The sequence below is a fragment of the Ips typographus genome, linkage group LG16, assembly GCF_016097725.1.
Source record: "Ips typographus isolate SLU linkage group LG16, UJ_Ityp_2.0, whole genome shotgun sequence".
NCBI classification, from domain to species: domain Eukaryota; kingdom Metazoa; phylum Arthropoda; class Insecta; order Coleoptera; family Curculionidae; genus Ips; species Ips typographus.
The window spans coordinates 5,272,140-5,287,516 of NC_138437.1; the positions used below are offsets into that span (position 1 = coordinate 5,272,140).

General features: G+C 32.4%; 3 protein-coding genes across 6 annotated transcripts; 2 read left to right on the forward strand and 1 right to left on the reverse strand.

Annotated features, from left to right (window-relative positions):
- The first annotated feature begins 198 nt into the window (after positions 1-198).
- LOC145739020 (venom protease-like) lies at positions 199-2,423 on the forward strand. 3 transcript variants are annotated; one of them, XM_081994303.1, is made up of 9 exons: positions 200-548; positions 633-788; positions 844-984; positions 1,039-1,205; positions 1,296-1,405; positions 1,467-1,714; positions 1,774-1,949; positions 2,001-2,184; positions 2,367-2,423. In XM_081994303.1, exons 1-8 carry the CDS (start codon positions 476-478, stop codon positions 2,166-2,168), a joined length of 1,239 nt encoding a protein of 412 aa, XP_081850429.1. In that variant the 5' UTR covers positions 200-475; the 3' UTR covers positions 2,169-2,184; positions 2,367-2,423. The 3 variants fall into 3 exon arrangements, with proteins under 3 accessions (XP_081850430.1, XP_081850429.1, XP_081850428.1); XM_081994304.1 differs by having other exon boundaries at positions 199-548; positions 1,470-1,714; positions 2,001-2,423; XM_081994302.1 differs by having other exon boundaries at positions 201-548; positions 2,001-2,423.
- Positions 2,424-2,593: 170 nt separating this feature from the next.
- Positions 2,594-5,186, reverse strand: Set (NAP domain-containing protein SET). 2 transcript variants are annotated; one of them, XM_081994306.1, is made up of 5 exons: positions 4,794-5,186; positions 4,542-4,728; positions 3,341-3,525; positions 3,141-3,288; positions 2,594-2,985 (listed from the first exon to the last, which is right to left on the reverse strand). In XM_081994306.1, exons 1-5 carry the CDS (start codon positions 5,040-5,042, stop codon positions 2,957-2,959), a joined length of 798 nt encoding a protein of 265 aa, XP_081850432.1. In that variant the 5' UTR covers positions 5,043-5,186; the 3' UTR covers positions 2,594-2,956. The 2 variants fall into 2 exon arrangements, with proteins under 2 accessions (XP_081850432.1, XP_081850434.1); XM_081994308.1 differs by having other exon boundaries at positions 2,594-3,091; positions 4,794-5,183.
- Positions 5,187-5,427: 241 nt separating this feature from the next.
- Positions 5,428-15,314, forward strand: LOC145739016 (dual specificity tyrosine-phosphorylation-regulated kinase 2-like). The gene is made up of 4 exons (XM_081994294.1): positions 5,428-6,766; positions 7,353-7,674; positions 8,194-8,414; positions 9,575-15,314. Exons 1-4 carry the CDS (start codon positions 5,819-5,821, stop codon positions 9,689-9,691), a joined length of 1,608 nt encoding a protein of 535 aa, XP_081850420.1. The 5' UTR covers positions 5,428-5,818; the 3' UTR covers positions 9,692-15,314.
- The last annotated feature ends 63 nt before the right edge of the window (positions 15,315-15,377 follow it).

Below are 15,377 nucleotides of genomic sequence, written 5' to 3' on the forward strand. Positions count from 1 at the left end.
TTTTAGGCAAACAGCGCCATGAAACTAAAAACTCTATATAACATTTACCTACAGCAAATTTGAAAGTCAAAGATTTAAAATAAGATTAAAGGACTAATTAAAACGAGTTTCCTATAATTCTGCCGCTCTGAAACGAGTTGTACCAGTGAAAATCCTACAATAAATCGTTTGTCATTGACCTTACCAGTAACAGGAAACGCGCAAAGCAGATGCAAAAACGAAGTTGAAAAACTGGAATGTGTATAATTAGTGCTTAATTACCGTCGATATTTCTAAAGAAATCATTTCAAATTGAGCAAACGAATAGCGTAAATGCTGATGTGTTCGTTCGTGCCTTCATTGACGCTAGTCCTAGTCAGTCGGTTGAAGTTCGCAAATATTGTATAGTTGCAGTTCGGTTGATTGTTTACCTGTAAACGTTTCAAGTACATATCATGACTTAGTGTCTTCGGTTCGGAACCAAAACGAAACGACAATGAAGTCGTTTTTATTGTTTGTGCAAGTTTTAATATTTTTGTGTATAACCTTGGAAAGCCATGCCGAAGAAGGTATATATGATGTTTAATACATAAAATATATAACTGAATTTGAGTCCAAATATTAAAACAACTTTAAATATATGTATATTGCAGTGGGTAGTTCATGCAGCGTTGAAACAACAGGAGAAACAGGGATATGCAGGCTTTTCAAAGATTGTCCAGGAGCGGAAGAACTGGCTAAACAGAACATTAACGTACCTCTTTGTGGATTTCACCACCTTACTGTACCCATAGTTTGTTGTGTACATAGTGAGTGTTATCAAATATGTCATTAAACCATTTGATTAATAATTAACGCTTTCAGAGGTAAATAAGAAAAATACTCCAACTCCGAATGATTTGGGTATTGGAAGTGCTGGAGATTTCACTTTTCCTACGGATGAAAGACTTCATCAGGGTTTAAAGGATAAGTTAATATTTAAAGGATCAACTAAAAGCGAACAAAGTATTAAAAAATCAATCATTAACTATTAGAATACATAAAAAATTTTATGTACAGAATGTTCGGAATACACAGAAGACACAGCGGATGTGGTTCACGCACTTCCCCTGTTAATAGACGTGGAGCCTTTGAGCATAAACGTAACTAAATGCGAATTTTCTAATCGTGGTGTAGCATTAGTAGTCGGAGGAACTGTAGCTTACACCGGAGAATTTCCCTTTATGGTTGGTTGGTGTCCTTTAGGGTCGTTGAACTACGGCTTAAAAACTTATAGAAACAAGTTGACACTAAATTCACAACTTTTATTTTTTCAGACTGCTATAGGTTTTGCTAATTCTGAAAATCAGCCAGAGTGGAGATGTGGAGGGACGCTGATTAGTGACCGTTGGGTATTAACAGCTGCACATTGTACCTATTCTGTAGAGTAAGTGGGATTTAACTCAAAAAAAATAAAGTAATTGGACACCTGTATGGCTTTTGGATAGTAGTCCTAAATGGATCCGTCTGGGAGCTTTAGATATGGGCAAGGACCACGAAATCGCAAGAACTGATTACCTTATAGAGCGAGTAGTGGTCCATCCAGAGTACAGGTACCCACAGAAATATAATGACATTGCTTTGTTGGAGTCACACAAACGAATACAGTTCTCAGACGTTGTCAGACCTGCTTGCTTATACCCAAAGTCCCGTATTAACCAAACAACTGTTTCAGCTACAGGATGGGGACAAACTGGTATTTATTATAATACCGCCATTTTACAGTAACCGGTCTACATTATTTTCTAATAATAGATTATGCCGGACCAAACAGCGACAAACTTCTGAAAGTAAATCTGAACATCTACGACAACAGCGTTTGCACTAAAGCTTACGAAAAGGATATTAAAACTAATAGCCAACTTTCGAAAGGCATCGTGGACTCTATGCTTTGTGCTGGAGAGCTAAGGGGAGGCCGGGATACTTGCTTAGTATGATACACTTAACAGCAAAGTCAATAAGATTAATAATACAAATTATAGGGGGATTCTGGAGGACCACTATTCGTAAGGGATGAAGAAAATCAATGTAAATTTTATGTGCTGGGAGTAACGTCTTTTGGAAAATTGTGTGGCCAGGAAAACGTACCTGCTATTTATACAAGGGTGTCAAAATATATCCAATGGATCGAAAATATCGTATGGAGATAAGCTCAATATACAAAAGGTTGGTATAACAGGTTGGTTTCCAATTAACTACATGTAAATTTAGAAATACTGTCATCAAAAGGATTTTTAGTTTTCTGATTAGAAATAAACTTAATCTACTGCAGTTTTCTAGATCTTCATGCAGTGCATTTTTATTATATTGAACACACTGTAAATCCTGTTAAATTTACTAATTTTCAGATTGATCCTGTATTAGATTAAATAATTTTTTGACTGAATATATATTGGTAATAGCAATAGTTTTTCTATTAACTATAACACCTGTTTTTAAAAATATTTGTATGCAATATTTAAAGTGAGATGATTTTTGAATGTGATTTCATTTGCTTCTTCATGTGTCACATTCAAATCTCCTTTTCTTATTTGTTATACTCTCCGCTGCTAAAGGATTATCAGAAAAATCCCCAAACTGGAAAAACATATTATTCAAATTTTCATTAAATATCTACTTAAATTATTAGTACAACTACATATAAAAACAACAAAACTATTTCACACAGACATACTTCCATCTATAGCAAAAATTGATTTAACAATCAAGTAAAGTTGATTTCCACTAACAAAAGTCACTTCATTAAGAATCAAGACAAATCTGGATTAAATAACTTAAACAAAATTATTTTAATAATTATCAGTAAATTGTGCATTACACACAACAAATTATAAAAAAACTTAGTCAATATTTCAATAGCCACAATATAAATCAAAATTATTGCTAAAATTTACTGATGTGGAGGGATAAAAAGTTTAGTAAAAAGATGTAAGTGCACTTATCTTGCTGTCCTTGACCCCTTGCTTCCTATTGGCAAAAAAACAATTATAATAACAACAATAATGGTAGATCAACAAACAAATTATAAAAGGTAACTCAGGCCTGCCTGCCAGTCAATGAGCTGTTATGTTGCCTGGAAAAATAGAGTAATAAAAGATTTTATTTTGCTTGCACTAACTTACTTGTACTGCCTGATCCAGAAGGATTTTCTGAATCGAGAGGATCGTCGTTTTCTTCACTTGAACTGTCTTCTTCACCCTCAACGCCGTTTTCATCCTCTTGGCCATCAGCAACCAGAAAATACTGGATAGGATTTACCCACAAATCATCCTTGAACATTCACATGTACTCTCTTGATTAACTTAATTTTAGATTAATTTACTTTAAAATCCTCGGCAACATTGTCAGTGTAAGCGTCAACGTTATCAGAAAACCATGTAAAAAAACTTGTTCTGGTTGCTTCAAAATGTCTTTTCTTGCCAGCCTTTGAGCCTGAATCCTGTAATGATTGACCCAGGTGGACTCCATCCTTCCAATTTATAGGGGTGCTTTTTGATGTTGGCGCATCTGAATTAGATTTAAAAATGTAATAATTTTTGTTAAATATGATAATTATATGGTGTGCCGTTTGGGAGACTGAGAAGTTAATAAATATATATTTTCATTATCAGCTTATTTTTAGATTCCTTAAAACGTTACTTTTCTAGGATTGCAGTAGGTTTTTCAACTAGTTCAAATTTTAAGACCATAGAAAGCTTCAAGTTTTATTTGCATTTCTTTAATAAGCTATAGTTTGTAAGGTTTTAGACCGCTTTAAGATGATTTAGTCTTTCTAGATTCCTACAAATTGTATATTAAAGTACTAAAAGACTCAAAAAATCATCAGCTAATTTAGATTATGTAGATACTTTAAAACATTACCTTCAGAGGATTATCAAGATTTTGAAATTTTGTTTAAAAGTGTTATCATGATTTCACTTCAAACCTTCTGATAAACAAGCAACTGGCAGTGATTTAAAACAAAACATTGTGAAGCTTTTAAAACAGGAAAATACAGTATATTTTGCATTTCTCCAAGCTTATTTTGATTTGAAGAACTCTTAGCACATTAAAGTAATTTCAGAATGTGCCAGTACTAATAATTCTTTGAAACCTATTATTAAACTGCTTTATGTTATAATTATAACATTATAGATAATATTGGACTCTGTATGTATAGCTAAATATGATTACAATTAGATCACTATATTTTGATACATTCAAATTATACTATACTTGCAGGAATCATATTCTGTTCGTTTATTAAAATAGGTAATTATAAAAACTAGATACACACATAATTATTTATATTATCAAATAGGTTAGGTTTATATAACAAATAGGCAGTTTTGTATATATTAATAAGATTTTTGTCAGTCATGTTTTGCTAATTATGTTGAATCAATTTTTTTAATTGTCCAATATCTCTATTACTGGAGACTTATTTATATAAACCAACTATTATTTTGACTCCCTTTTAAGATTATTATTGTCACCTGCTTATGGGTCACCCTGTATAAAAATCTAATCTGAAAGCAACTTACCACTATCAAATATATATTCTTTGGTAAGTACAGGGTTATGAAAATAAGGGTTCTCATCAAAATAGAATTTAATTTGAAAACCCAGTATATTCTCAAACTCCTCAATTTCTAACTTTGTCAGGTGATGCAAACAATCTTCATCTTCTTGAGAGGTAAACAGATTGCTAATATCAGGGTGATTCATAATCTACACATGTTAAGGTTTGCAGAAATAAGAAGTTTGGTTTATTAAAGTATTAATTGAAAGGATACTGCAGTGGCCCAAAAATTTGGTATATTACTGATCAGTTGACTTCTTTTCTCAATGTGAGGCTTTCTGAGTCTGTTGTATTTTATTTCAATCTGTAATACTTCTTCTGAGGCCTTTTCATTAATGCCATCTAACTGATTCTGAATTAAATCAATTTCTTCCAGAGCCTTTTGAGTTGCATGATCATATTCAGTGGACCGGTCGGACTCTGACATCCTTTTGAATTTCTTGTTAACTGTTTCACCTGACATCTTAATTTAATACGAATGAAATAAATTTAAAAAGTTAATACAAATTTTAAACCATTTAAACACCAAAATAAAACTATTTACTACTAGTTGTTTACTACCAAATTTTTTATCTATCAACATTCAACATCACCACTCAAACAAACGTCAAAAATTGACTAATCACAAATCAGACTGCACGTTAGAAAAACGACGAATTGTATTGGTTCAAAAGGACGCCCTTATCACGTGATCCCTATCCATTATAGTATTAAAGAAGGAGATTAGACATTGTAGGTAATTAGTCAGACAAAGATACAAACAATACTGATTGATAATTCCACTCCACGTAGATTCGAATCATGATCGTTGACGTGATTCGTGATCTTTCATAACAGACAGACAGTTGTGACAGTAGAATCAAGAGACGACAAACAATCGAGCTAATTTGCTATTGGTGGTTTTTTGACAGAGCTGTGACTTTTGGGATCCAAAAAATATGGCTGGGTTGTAAAATACCAGAAAGCCTTTGTTCCTTTTTAAAAGTTTGCAAACTGAAATGGTAACAAAAAAACGTATTCGTAAGTTAAAAATCGGTAACAAGACCAAAGCTAAAATGTTATAGATACGGTTTTGTGGCAAAATTCGGAAGAAATCGGAAAAAGTGAGACTATATTTACTGATGTGACATTGTGAGAACGGGGGTGATAACCAGTGCATTCACACTATGATCATAAGGGTGCATTCGTGGCATTTGACCCAAGAAAAGAGGCAGTGAATTTTATTTTAGTGATGTGAGAATGTCTAGCGCTGTGGCTGTTAATACTCTGAAAATGCCCATGTCGCGAACACAGCTTTTTCCCTCACATACACAATACATCCAGGAAGGAGGTGGAGGCAACCTACCTCCTCTGAAACAAGGATCTGGCAAAGATCAAAGCCCACCCGTTGCCTCAACGGCTAGTTCCGCAAATTCTGCAATTCTTCCAGACCTAAATGTTTCAAGTTTGGGACTGCAATGTTTAAGTCGTGGTGGTACTTCAACACCTAAATCTTCCCAAACAAGTCTTGTGAGTCTAACCAGCAATGAGTGCAAACCCCGTACTATGGTAACTAACCCTGAGCAAGTAATGAAATTGTATATGAACAAGTTAACACCTTATGAACATCATGAAATTTTTAATTATCCACAAGTATATTTTATTGGAGCAAATGCAAAGAAACGTCCAGGAATTCTTGGAACTCCAAACAATTGTGATTATGACAATGATCAAGGATCTTATATTCACATTGTTCATGACCATGTGGCTTACAGATATGAAGTTCTCAAAGTTATTGGTAAGGGATCATTTGGACAAGTAGTTAAAGCTTATGACCATGCCAACCACATGCATGTTGCCTTAAAGATGGTTCGAAATGAAAAAAGATTCCATAGACAAGCTCAAGAAGAAGTCAGAATATTAGAACATCTTCGTAAACAAGACAAAGACAATACAATGAATATAATCCACATGTTGGATTCATTTACTTTTAGGAATCACATGTGCATTACTTTTGAATTGCTGTCTATAAATCTTTATGAACTTATCAAGAAAAATAAATTTAAAGGCTTCAGTTTGCAACTTGTAAGGAAATTTTGCCACTCATTGTTACTGTGTCTTGAAGCCCTTAATAGAAATAAAATTATCCATTGTGATATGAAACCAGAAAATGTGTTATTAAAACAACAAGGACGAAGTGGCCTGAAGGTATGTATCAATTATTTTTTAAACTTAATGTTTTCTAAATAATAGTAAGGTTATTGTTTTAATGGGGTCATTGCTGGTATTCTAAAATAAGAAGCTAGTGGATAACCAATCTTTAGTTCATTACAAATTTTGTGGGTTCTAATACTGAAGTGGTTTTAGTTGTCATAGATTAATTATTGTAATACTTTTGCAATATACTTTCAAGGTTTGTTTAATAATACAGTCTGAATTAATTTACAAATTCAAGTACTTTCAATTAGCAATATGACTAGTTAAACTGAAGTTATTAATATTGATAAAATGTGTACATATGCAAAAAAAATTGCTATTTAGTAACTAGTTTAAGTAGCAGTAATCACCTATCTTGGATTCCTAATAAACCACCATTGAAATTAATAAAATGATATGATTAGTTCAATTGGCCTTAAAAACTCATTGCATCATTCATTCAATGCAGTGATTATTTTTAGATGGCTATTTAAATTCAAACTATCTATTTTAAGTGTCTGATAAATACTTTAGAATCTTCCTTCCACTGATTTGCATTTTATGATTGTAATTTTCACTAGCATATTTAACCTTTCAGGTTATTGACTTTGGTTCTTCATGCTATGAACAAAGCAGGGTTTATACATATATACAGTCAAGGTTCTATCGCGCTCCTGAAGTAATTTTGGGTGCCAGATATGGTATGCCCATTGACATGTGGTCATTGGGATGTATACTGGCTGAACTTTTAACTGGATTCCCCTTACTTCCTGGTGAAGATGAAGCTGACCAGTTAGCTTGCATTATGGAATTACTTGGTATGCCTCCACAAAAACTATTAGACCAGTCACGAAGAGCTAAGAATTTTATAAGCTCAAAAGGGATACCCAGATATAGTAATTGTTCTACTATGGCTGATGGTAAGTTTCAGTATAGTTTAAAACTTAAGTGATTTTACTTGCTTGTGCAAGGGTTATCTTTGCAATTTACTTTTTCAATTATGATGGGCTATATATCTGTGATTATTATTTAGATAGTAAGTAGGTCATGATGATAATTCAAGTGTTATTACTTATCATATTTGTTTAGCTTTGTCAGTTTAAGATTATTTTGTATATTATAGCCTGGAAAGAGTTTAAGATTTTTTTTAGTGGTTTATAACCCACATGGTGGTTCTAAAATTTTTTTGATTGCATTGAGAGCATGGTGGTTCTAAAATTTTTTTGATTGCATTGATAAGCTAATGATGCTTTAAAAATACTGGCTGAAAATTGTTGTATTATGGCTCTAGAAAAGAAATTAGGTTTATTACTAATAAATAAGTATTTCAAAATTGTACCAAATGAGGTAATCCCACTGAGTCAAAAACTGCTCTCTATGATTATATGATATGTGGAATTTGTTATTACTATGCCTATAAAAATGGGGTTTATCAACAGGGACTGTAGTGCTCTCAGGAGGTTTAAGTCGCCGGGGTAAGCCTAGAGGCCCTCCTGGTAGTAAAGACCTGAAAAGAGCCCTAAAAGGCTGTGACGATCCCTTGTTTCTTGATTTTATCAAACGATGCTTGGAATGGGATCCAGAAACTAGAATAACGCCGGTCCAAGCGCTTCGACACGCATGGTTAAGACGACGATTACCTCGCCCTCCAGGTGAAAAAGTAAGCTAATTTGTAAATATTTTTGTTTATTCAGCTTGATGTTATGTTTCCCATTTTATGAAAGTTATTTAAATATATTTTTGTTGGATAGTATACTCTATAGGAAGTCTAAACCAATGGATCAAACAAATAAAAAAAGTATTTATGTTAATTTACAATCTAACCTCCAAGAATTGTATTAAATAAATATACACACCCTGAACAATAATGGATTGTCTTATCAAGCATCTGAAAAAAGAAGTAAAAATAGATCTAAAGACACTGGCCCATAAAAACTGTAAGGTGGCCAATAAAAGGGCTTTAGAGTCGTTATAAGCAAAATTATTGGTGTTTGCTTCTTTTTGTCTATGCTTTATGTGGTATGTTGCTAAACCTGTATTTTGACTTGTGCCAACTGTCACTGTTACTCAAAGCACAGTACCTACTAATATTCAAAGGATTATGTATACTACTGTATACTTGTTTGTTGTTTTTTTTTTTGTTATGGCAATACATTGCATTTCAATTAATCATGTTTGAAAATATGTGAACATTTCATTTTGATAGTGGAAAATCCAGAATGTTGGTTTTGTGATAGCAACTTGATAACGAAATTTATTGCAAAACTATTTTTGTTTGGAAATATGTATGGAATTCGCTGTGCGAGACTGGATGTTCTGCTAAGAGTCTATATAAAATAAGTTTTAACCGAAATTGTCTTGGGAGTCCTAAGAAAAACTAATTTCTTGGATCATCAGTTTGAAAAGAGGCGATTTTGTTGAAATTTTGGCGTCTTCTCGCATTTTCTTTACAGAACACTTTTACATTTGCAATAATTGATAAACCAAGTAATTTGAATATTTGATACATACATACATACAGCCTTCATACCTCCTACATATTATATTAGCATTAAATAGATTTTGAAGTGGAAAACCTTCATTATTTGGGTCGACGCTTTTCATCTAAACCTTAATTCGGCCTTTTGCTTAAAAGGTGGCAACAACTTTTCAATTGTTGTGGGACAAAAGTTGGCCTTCTTTGATACATTTTGCCGGAATTCGGCGATGTTAATTATCTTTCAGAGTGGGCGACTTTAAACAAACTCCAGTTGAATCATGAGTTCAGTCACGCTAGCTTTTTTTTACTACAATTTAGGTGATTGTTATCTTTAATTTTAGATTGAACAAAATAGCGCGGGGGTGTCAAGAAGTGGTTCGACTGGTGGACCAAGGACGCCAAAAACTCAAGCGCCGTTACAAGTGAGTTTTGGCGACGGAAATTCGGATTTTCCGTGAAAAGCGTTGTTATTTTTGGCGCTTTGGACTACCTACCGTTAGCTGCAATTCCAGCACTGTAATAAATATCGAAAGTGGTAAGGCATTATGTTCTAATTGTGCGCCAGTTCTCATGTAAGTTTGCAGGAATAATTATGCAGTTTTGATCCTTTTTTAGTCTTAAATTTTAATAAACCAGGGGCAATTTGACGTCAATTTACTGGTGAACAGCAGATGTATATTTTTTTTAATTTTCAACATTTCTATGCAAGGCTGATAAATTGTGATTTTCACTCCTGTAAATTTACTGACGGCATTCTACTTTAAATATTAAGTATTGCTTTTGAAACAAGCAAACTACTAGTGAATTATGATGAGTATGTTATTTTAAGAGCTCTCATTTTGATATAAGTTTTACTTTTTAAGTTGAAAAGTATTTTAATCAATATTGTGTGTCGGGTCTGTCTTTATGATTTTCCTACTTTTTAAATTTATCATTAAGTCAAGGCTTTGATTTTGCTCATTTATTGTATCTAGCTTAGAACAGGATTGACAACAAGACTTTGCACGTTATATATCTGCTAACTGATTATTTCTTGATTTAAATTGACTTAGCGTCCGCGACATCAACATGGTATCATGGACCATCTTTAAAATTGAAGTAATGAAACATATCAGTCATGGGGTGTACAATAATAATAATTAAGCTGGCAGATATATAATTCAACTACTCTAAGGCCTGATCGACTATTTTAAGTTAAAATTCGTCTCACTTTCTTCATGGTATTTATTTCATGTCCATTAGGAGGAATGATTGGTGTGCAATAGGTGTGTCTTGTTAGTAATTAATAGTGATTTTTTTTAATTTTAATAACGATACTGCCCCTCAGCTGTTTATTTTTGACTGTCAACCATATGTAGGAGACATAACTATATCCTGCCTAATTTCTATTAAAATGATTGGGGCTCTTCGAACATTCTACTTGATTTTTAGTCAACTTTGAAATATCCCATTATTGCTTAGATGTCCTTCAATTGTTTTTTTTTTCTGAGAGACTGAAGTTTTTACATCAATGGTTTTACACCAGCCAAATGCTAAGTGATTTCCTATTAAATATTTTTAACTCGGCTCAATTTTATCGATTGGTCAGTATTTTTTTTTATCTTAACCTTAATGGGTGTTGGGAGTTATTCTCATTATTAGTGGTGCTACAGGGGTGTTCCAGAAAAGATATTTTTATTTCTTCTCTACAATATCCCTGTATAGGCATCATGTATATCTTGCGACACACCTGTCATAATTTCTCAAAGTACATTCATGGGAAATAACATTAAATAACAGTGAAACCTTCAGTTAAATTTTAAAAGCACTTAGTGCTGTTCTTCTCAAATATGTTTGTTGTTGGATTATTGTGGTAAACGTTTTACATGAACTAAGTTTATGATTTTCAAAAAACTTCCTTATTTTTTACTTCATTCAAAATAATTTATAAAATGAAACAAAAAATGTTTTGAGTAAGTTCTAGTCCAAAGGTTGTTGAATGCCAATATTGTTTGATATTTAATAAAAATATTGATTGTAAACCAAAAAATAACTATTTTCGAAAATTAAAAGATTGTTAGTTTTTGCAACACTAAGCCACTTTATTTTAGTATACATTACTATGGGATCTCAGTTATTTGAAGAGATGTAAGGAAGATTTAATTGGGGAAAGTTGTGCAAATAAACCCCCGGAAATGAACATCTCAGCAATCCGTCGATAAGTCAAATGACACTAGTCCACGTGACATTACTGCCATTTCCAAAGTTTTGTTATTGCTCAATTTTGCCCCAATTTAAACTTCCTTGTATCTCTTCAAATAACCGAAATCACCATGGTGAGGCTCGAAAAACGGGCTCCCCGTTTTATGAAAACATCACTTTGTACTTTTACTTCGTACTGTATGTTTCGTTTGGTTACAAACTGTGAACAATTCTAACCGGTCCTAGCCCAACTGTTTTTATTGGCTTCTAGGGATTTGAGGAGATTCTTGGTATTCTCTCTTCAAACTATGACATAAGTCCCTCTCTCTCACAAAGAGTTGAACTAAGACGTTCGAGAACGTAAACAATACAATATATGAGGTAACACCAAATAACTAAAATTCCTTTTTTTAACAATATATTATTTAATTAAGTAATTAGTAAAAGGCAAGTGACTTTTTCAGTTAAATAACATTTATAAGTTTGATACATTGTGAGATAACTTGACACTTTAGCTACATTTCTATAATGTAACTCTCATCATTGAGGGTTTTTATTTATATGGAAAACTTTTGTCTTTCCTTGCTTCAGAATCTCGACAGTATTAATTGGAGTTTATGGTCATTGAGGTATAAATCTGCTCTTTCTGTCCTAAAAGATGGTGTATATTTTGCTAACATTTGAAGGATAGGCGTGTGGCCATTATTTTGAGTGCTCTTTCGTGTTGTTTTTTGTCTTGAATCAAGAAAATCTTTACAAAACTAGCAAAAAACTGCTTAATCTACAAATAGTATAAAATTTACTGAATTTACTTTCTTCAGTAACATCAGTAGTTTTCACACTTGGTAGACCCTTGTATATTTATACAGTTACTTGCAGTAAAAAGAATTGTTAATTAGAATCACTTCTCTTCAAGTTGTTGTAAGAAGGTATTCTAAGATATGAGAAGTTTTTTGAGCTAATTAATAAACATTGGCAAACAAGACCTTATGCAAAGGTTAGACATTAACTGTTATTTAATGTTCAATTTTATAACAAAAAAATGTAATCAAATACAGCCTTACCGTTGAAGTGAATGTAAATAGTACGTGATTTTATAGGCATAGCCGGGTATTTTAAAGAGCGCAACGATATTTGGGCTGAGTAGATATGTAAGAGACTTAGTATCGAATTACAGTCAACACAAGTGACTAGACTGAAAAAAAGTACTTTACGAACATATTTACTATCCAGGATGCATCATATAGGAGTCATGTATAATTTTTGTTAGAGCAGTGCAATTTAGAATATAAATGCTATATTATATTGTGACTAATCAACCCAGGTCTGAAAGTTTATACCTAATCAAAATGTGATTTAGATAAAATTTCATTCATGTACTTTTTACAAAACATTTACGTTTGGAGTGAGGTCTAGGGTGAGGTAGAAATACTTCTCTGCATGTAATAAATGTAGCTAAACAGTGGTACCAATTAGATACGTTTAGAAGTACCTATTTCAGTGCATCTTCAGAGCCAAAAACCCTGCCATCTTCGTATTGGGAACATTTTGCAAATTCTGATCATTTTAAATTTTACTGTTATTCGCTTCTTCTTCTTCTTCTGGCTGTGTAAGTAGAGTGCTTAAAGTTACCCAATTATTGGATAACTAATGGTCATATTGTACATATAATTTAAGAGAAACTAAATTTCAATTATATATACAGCTTTGGCAATCAGTTATGTTCGAAATAGCTTTAAATTTTATTACTGAAAGATAGTAAGGGATTGTGAGTAAATTTACAGTGTTCCTGCTTATTAGCTTTATCATGGACTTTCAGCCAAATTTCTGGGTGCAAAAATAAAGCTTTAAATTATGTGTTAAACAAATTTATTCTAGTTATCACACCCATTATAGTATAATGCATATATTTCCACGTTTATGTAAATTAAGGGAGTTATTTACTTGTAGAATTCATACTTAGAGGACATTTAGAAATCATCAGCAGTTACTCTGTGTTCAGTCCGCTTTTTTTCACACTATGGACTTACCCACAAACCCTTATATTTTAATAAATTACGTCAACAATAAGCTTTCTAAATGTTTGTTTGATTATTGTAATAAATTGGGTTTTTCTTTCGGTGAATATTTTTATAGAACAAAGAAAAGCTCTTACTGGTGTTGTGCTTCAAATATGTACTGGTAATCTAGCGCTTTACAATGTCTTCAAACTTAATGATGTAAATTGGACTTCTCTAGATTTAAGGTTAAGTAATTGTAATTGTTAGATTGGTTTGCATTTTGATGGGCTCGAATCTAATTTGATCGGACATAAGCGCACATGATTTGTGTAGATGTGCAAAATGCAACAAGTCGGTTCAGTCAAGTGCTGTTAGGTTTAGTTGTTTTGATACAGATTTTGTTGATTTTTAGCTCGTTTATGTTATGATATGGTTTTTTCGGCATAATTTCTTATTGAGTGCTCTTTTTAAATATAAGGCAGAAAGTTGTGACCGGTATTTTATGTGGTGATAGGTTAAACAAAAAATCAAACCTCCTAACTGCCTATATTATTATAATAAACTATAAACGTAACCAAATAATTTTGTTGTGCTTCACCACCTAAAACATTGAGTACAACTTTGCGACACAACCAAAGGGCAAACCGCTATTCAGAATTATATCGATAAGTGATTTAGCATGGCAACACGGTAAGTGATTAAAATTAGTGTAAATAGACCGTAAATAAAACGGCAGGAGTTTTTTAATGTTTCTGTTTTAGGAATTTTAAATTCTAGTCTCAAAGAAGCATAATTAATCCCAAATTGTGTAGGGTTACTTTCAATACTATGAAAATGTGGCAATGTGTTATTGTTAGTTTCACTCACTGTTAAATTGTTTTCTGCTATTTCAACTTTCTGAATTGCAGAAATCGTTCAGATACCTCTGATAAGTACAAAGCAGATTGATAAATGTCAAAGGACATACAATAAATAATTTAACCTTATGGTTCGGACAAGTGGTTTTAAAAATACTGCTTGAAAAATAGGCTAATTAGGGCTCTTTCACTTATGAAGAGTATAAACCGGATTCCTGAATGATTTTTGTAAAAATAGGTAGTCAATTATTTTTATAGTTTTCTGGCTTGTCTGTTATCTTTAGCGGTTTGCCCCCACAGATGTAGATATGTATTTTGATTGAATAGAATTTCATACCTTTCAAAAATGTCCAGATTAGCTGACAGACCAACCACGTGCTAAGGGTTATAGAGGTAGAGTGAAATGAGAATACATAAATAGTGTCACGAGTAACATATATAATTAAATTAGTTTTAGGTACCTAAATCTTTAGTCAAGGGGCTGCAAAATGCTCAGTTATTAGCCCCGCTGTGCCGACTGTAAAAAGGAGAAAATGCATTTATAAGTAGAGTCCAAAAACACACCGCTAAAACATTCAGTAGATTATTTTGTACGGATAATTGTATGTTCACATTATCAGAACAATAGAAATATTTATAAAAGTACGCTCAACAATGAATGCGTTTCCTTCTTAAAAAGAGCTTGATCTCTTAATTTCTAAGACTTGGTCGATTTTTTTGTATTACATACATTTGTGTAAATACAGCGTAAGTAAGTTTCTTGATCTTGGTTTGTTAAGTTTAGGTGAGAGTGAGGATTTTCTGCACGTTTTATTTAGATCGTTTTGTGATTTCCCTTTTTTGTTTTGACTTCAGATTATCACGAGCAAAACAATCTCTGATAGTTTTACTGGAAATTATGATCGTGTTCAAGTTCGCAACAAATAATATCTAACCTTGATAAGTTTATAACTGTTTAAATTTAGCAAATATGTGATTGTATGTAATTTTAAGTCATGTTTATATGTCACACTAATGGGATTTGATTAAATCTCCCTTTATTACTTTGTTGTTTTATTTTAATTGGTCCTAAATGAACTAAAATCCCTTCAAAGAAAAAAAATTTC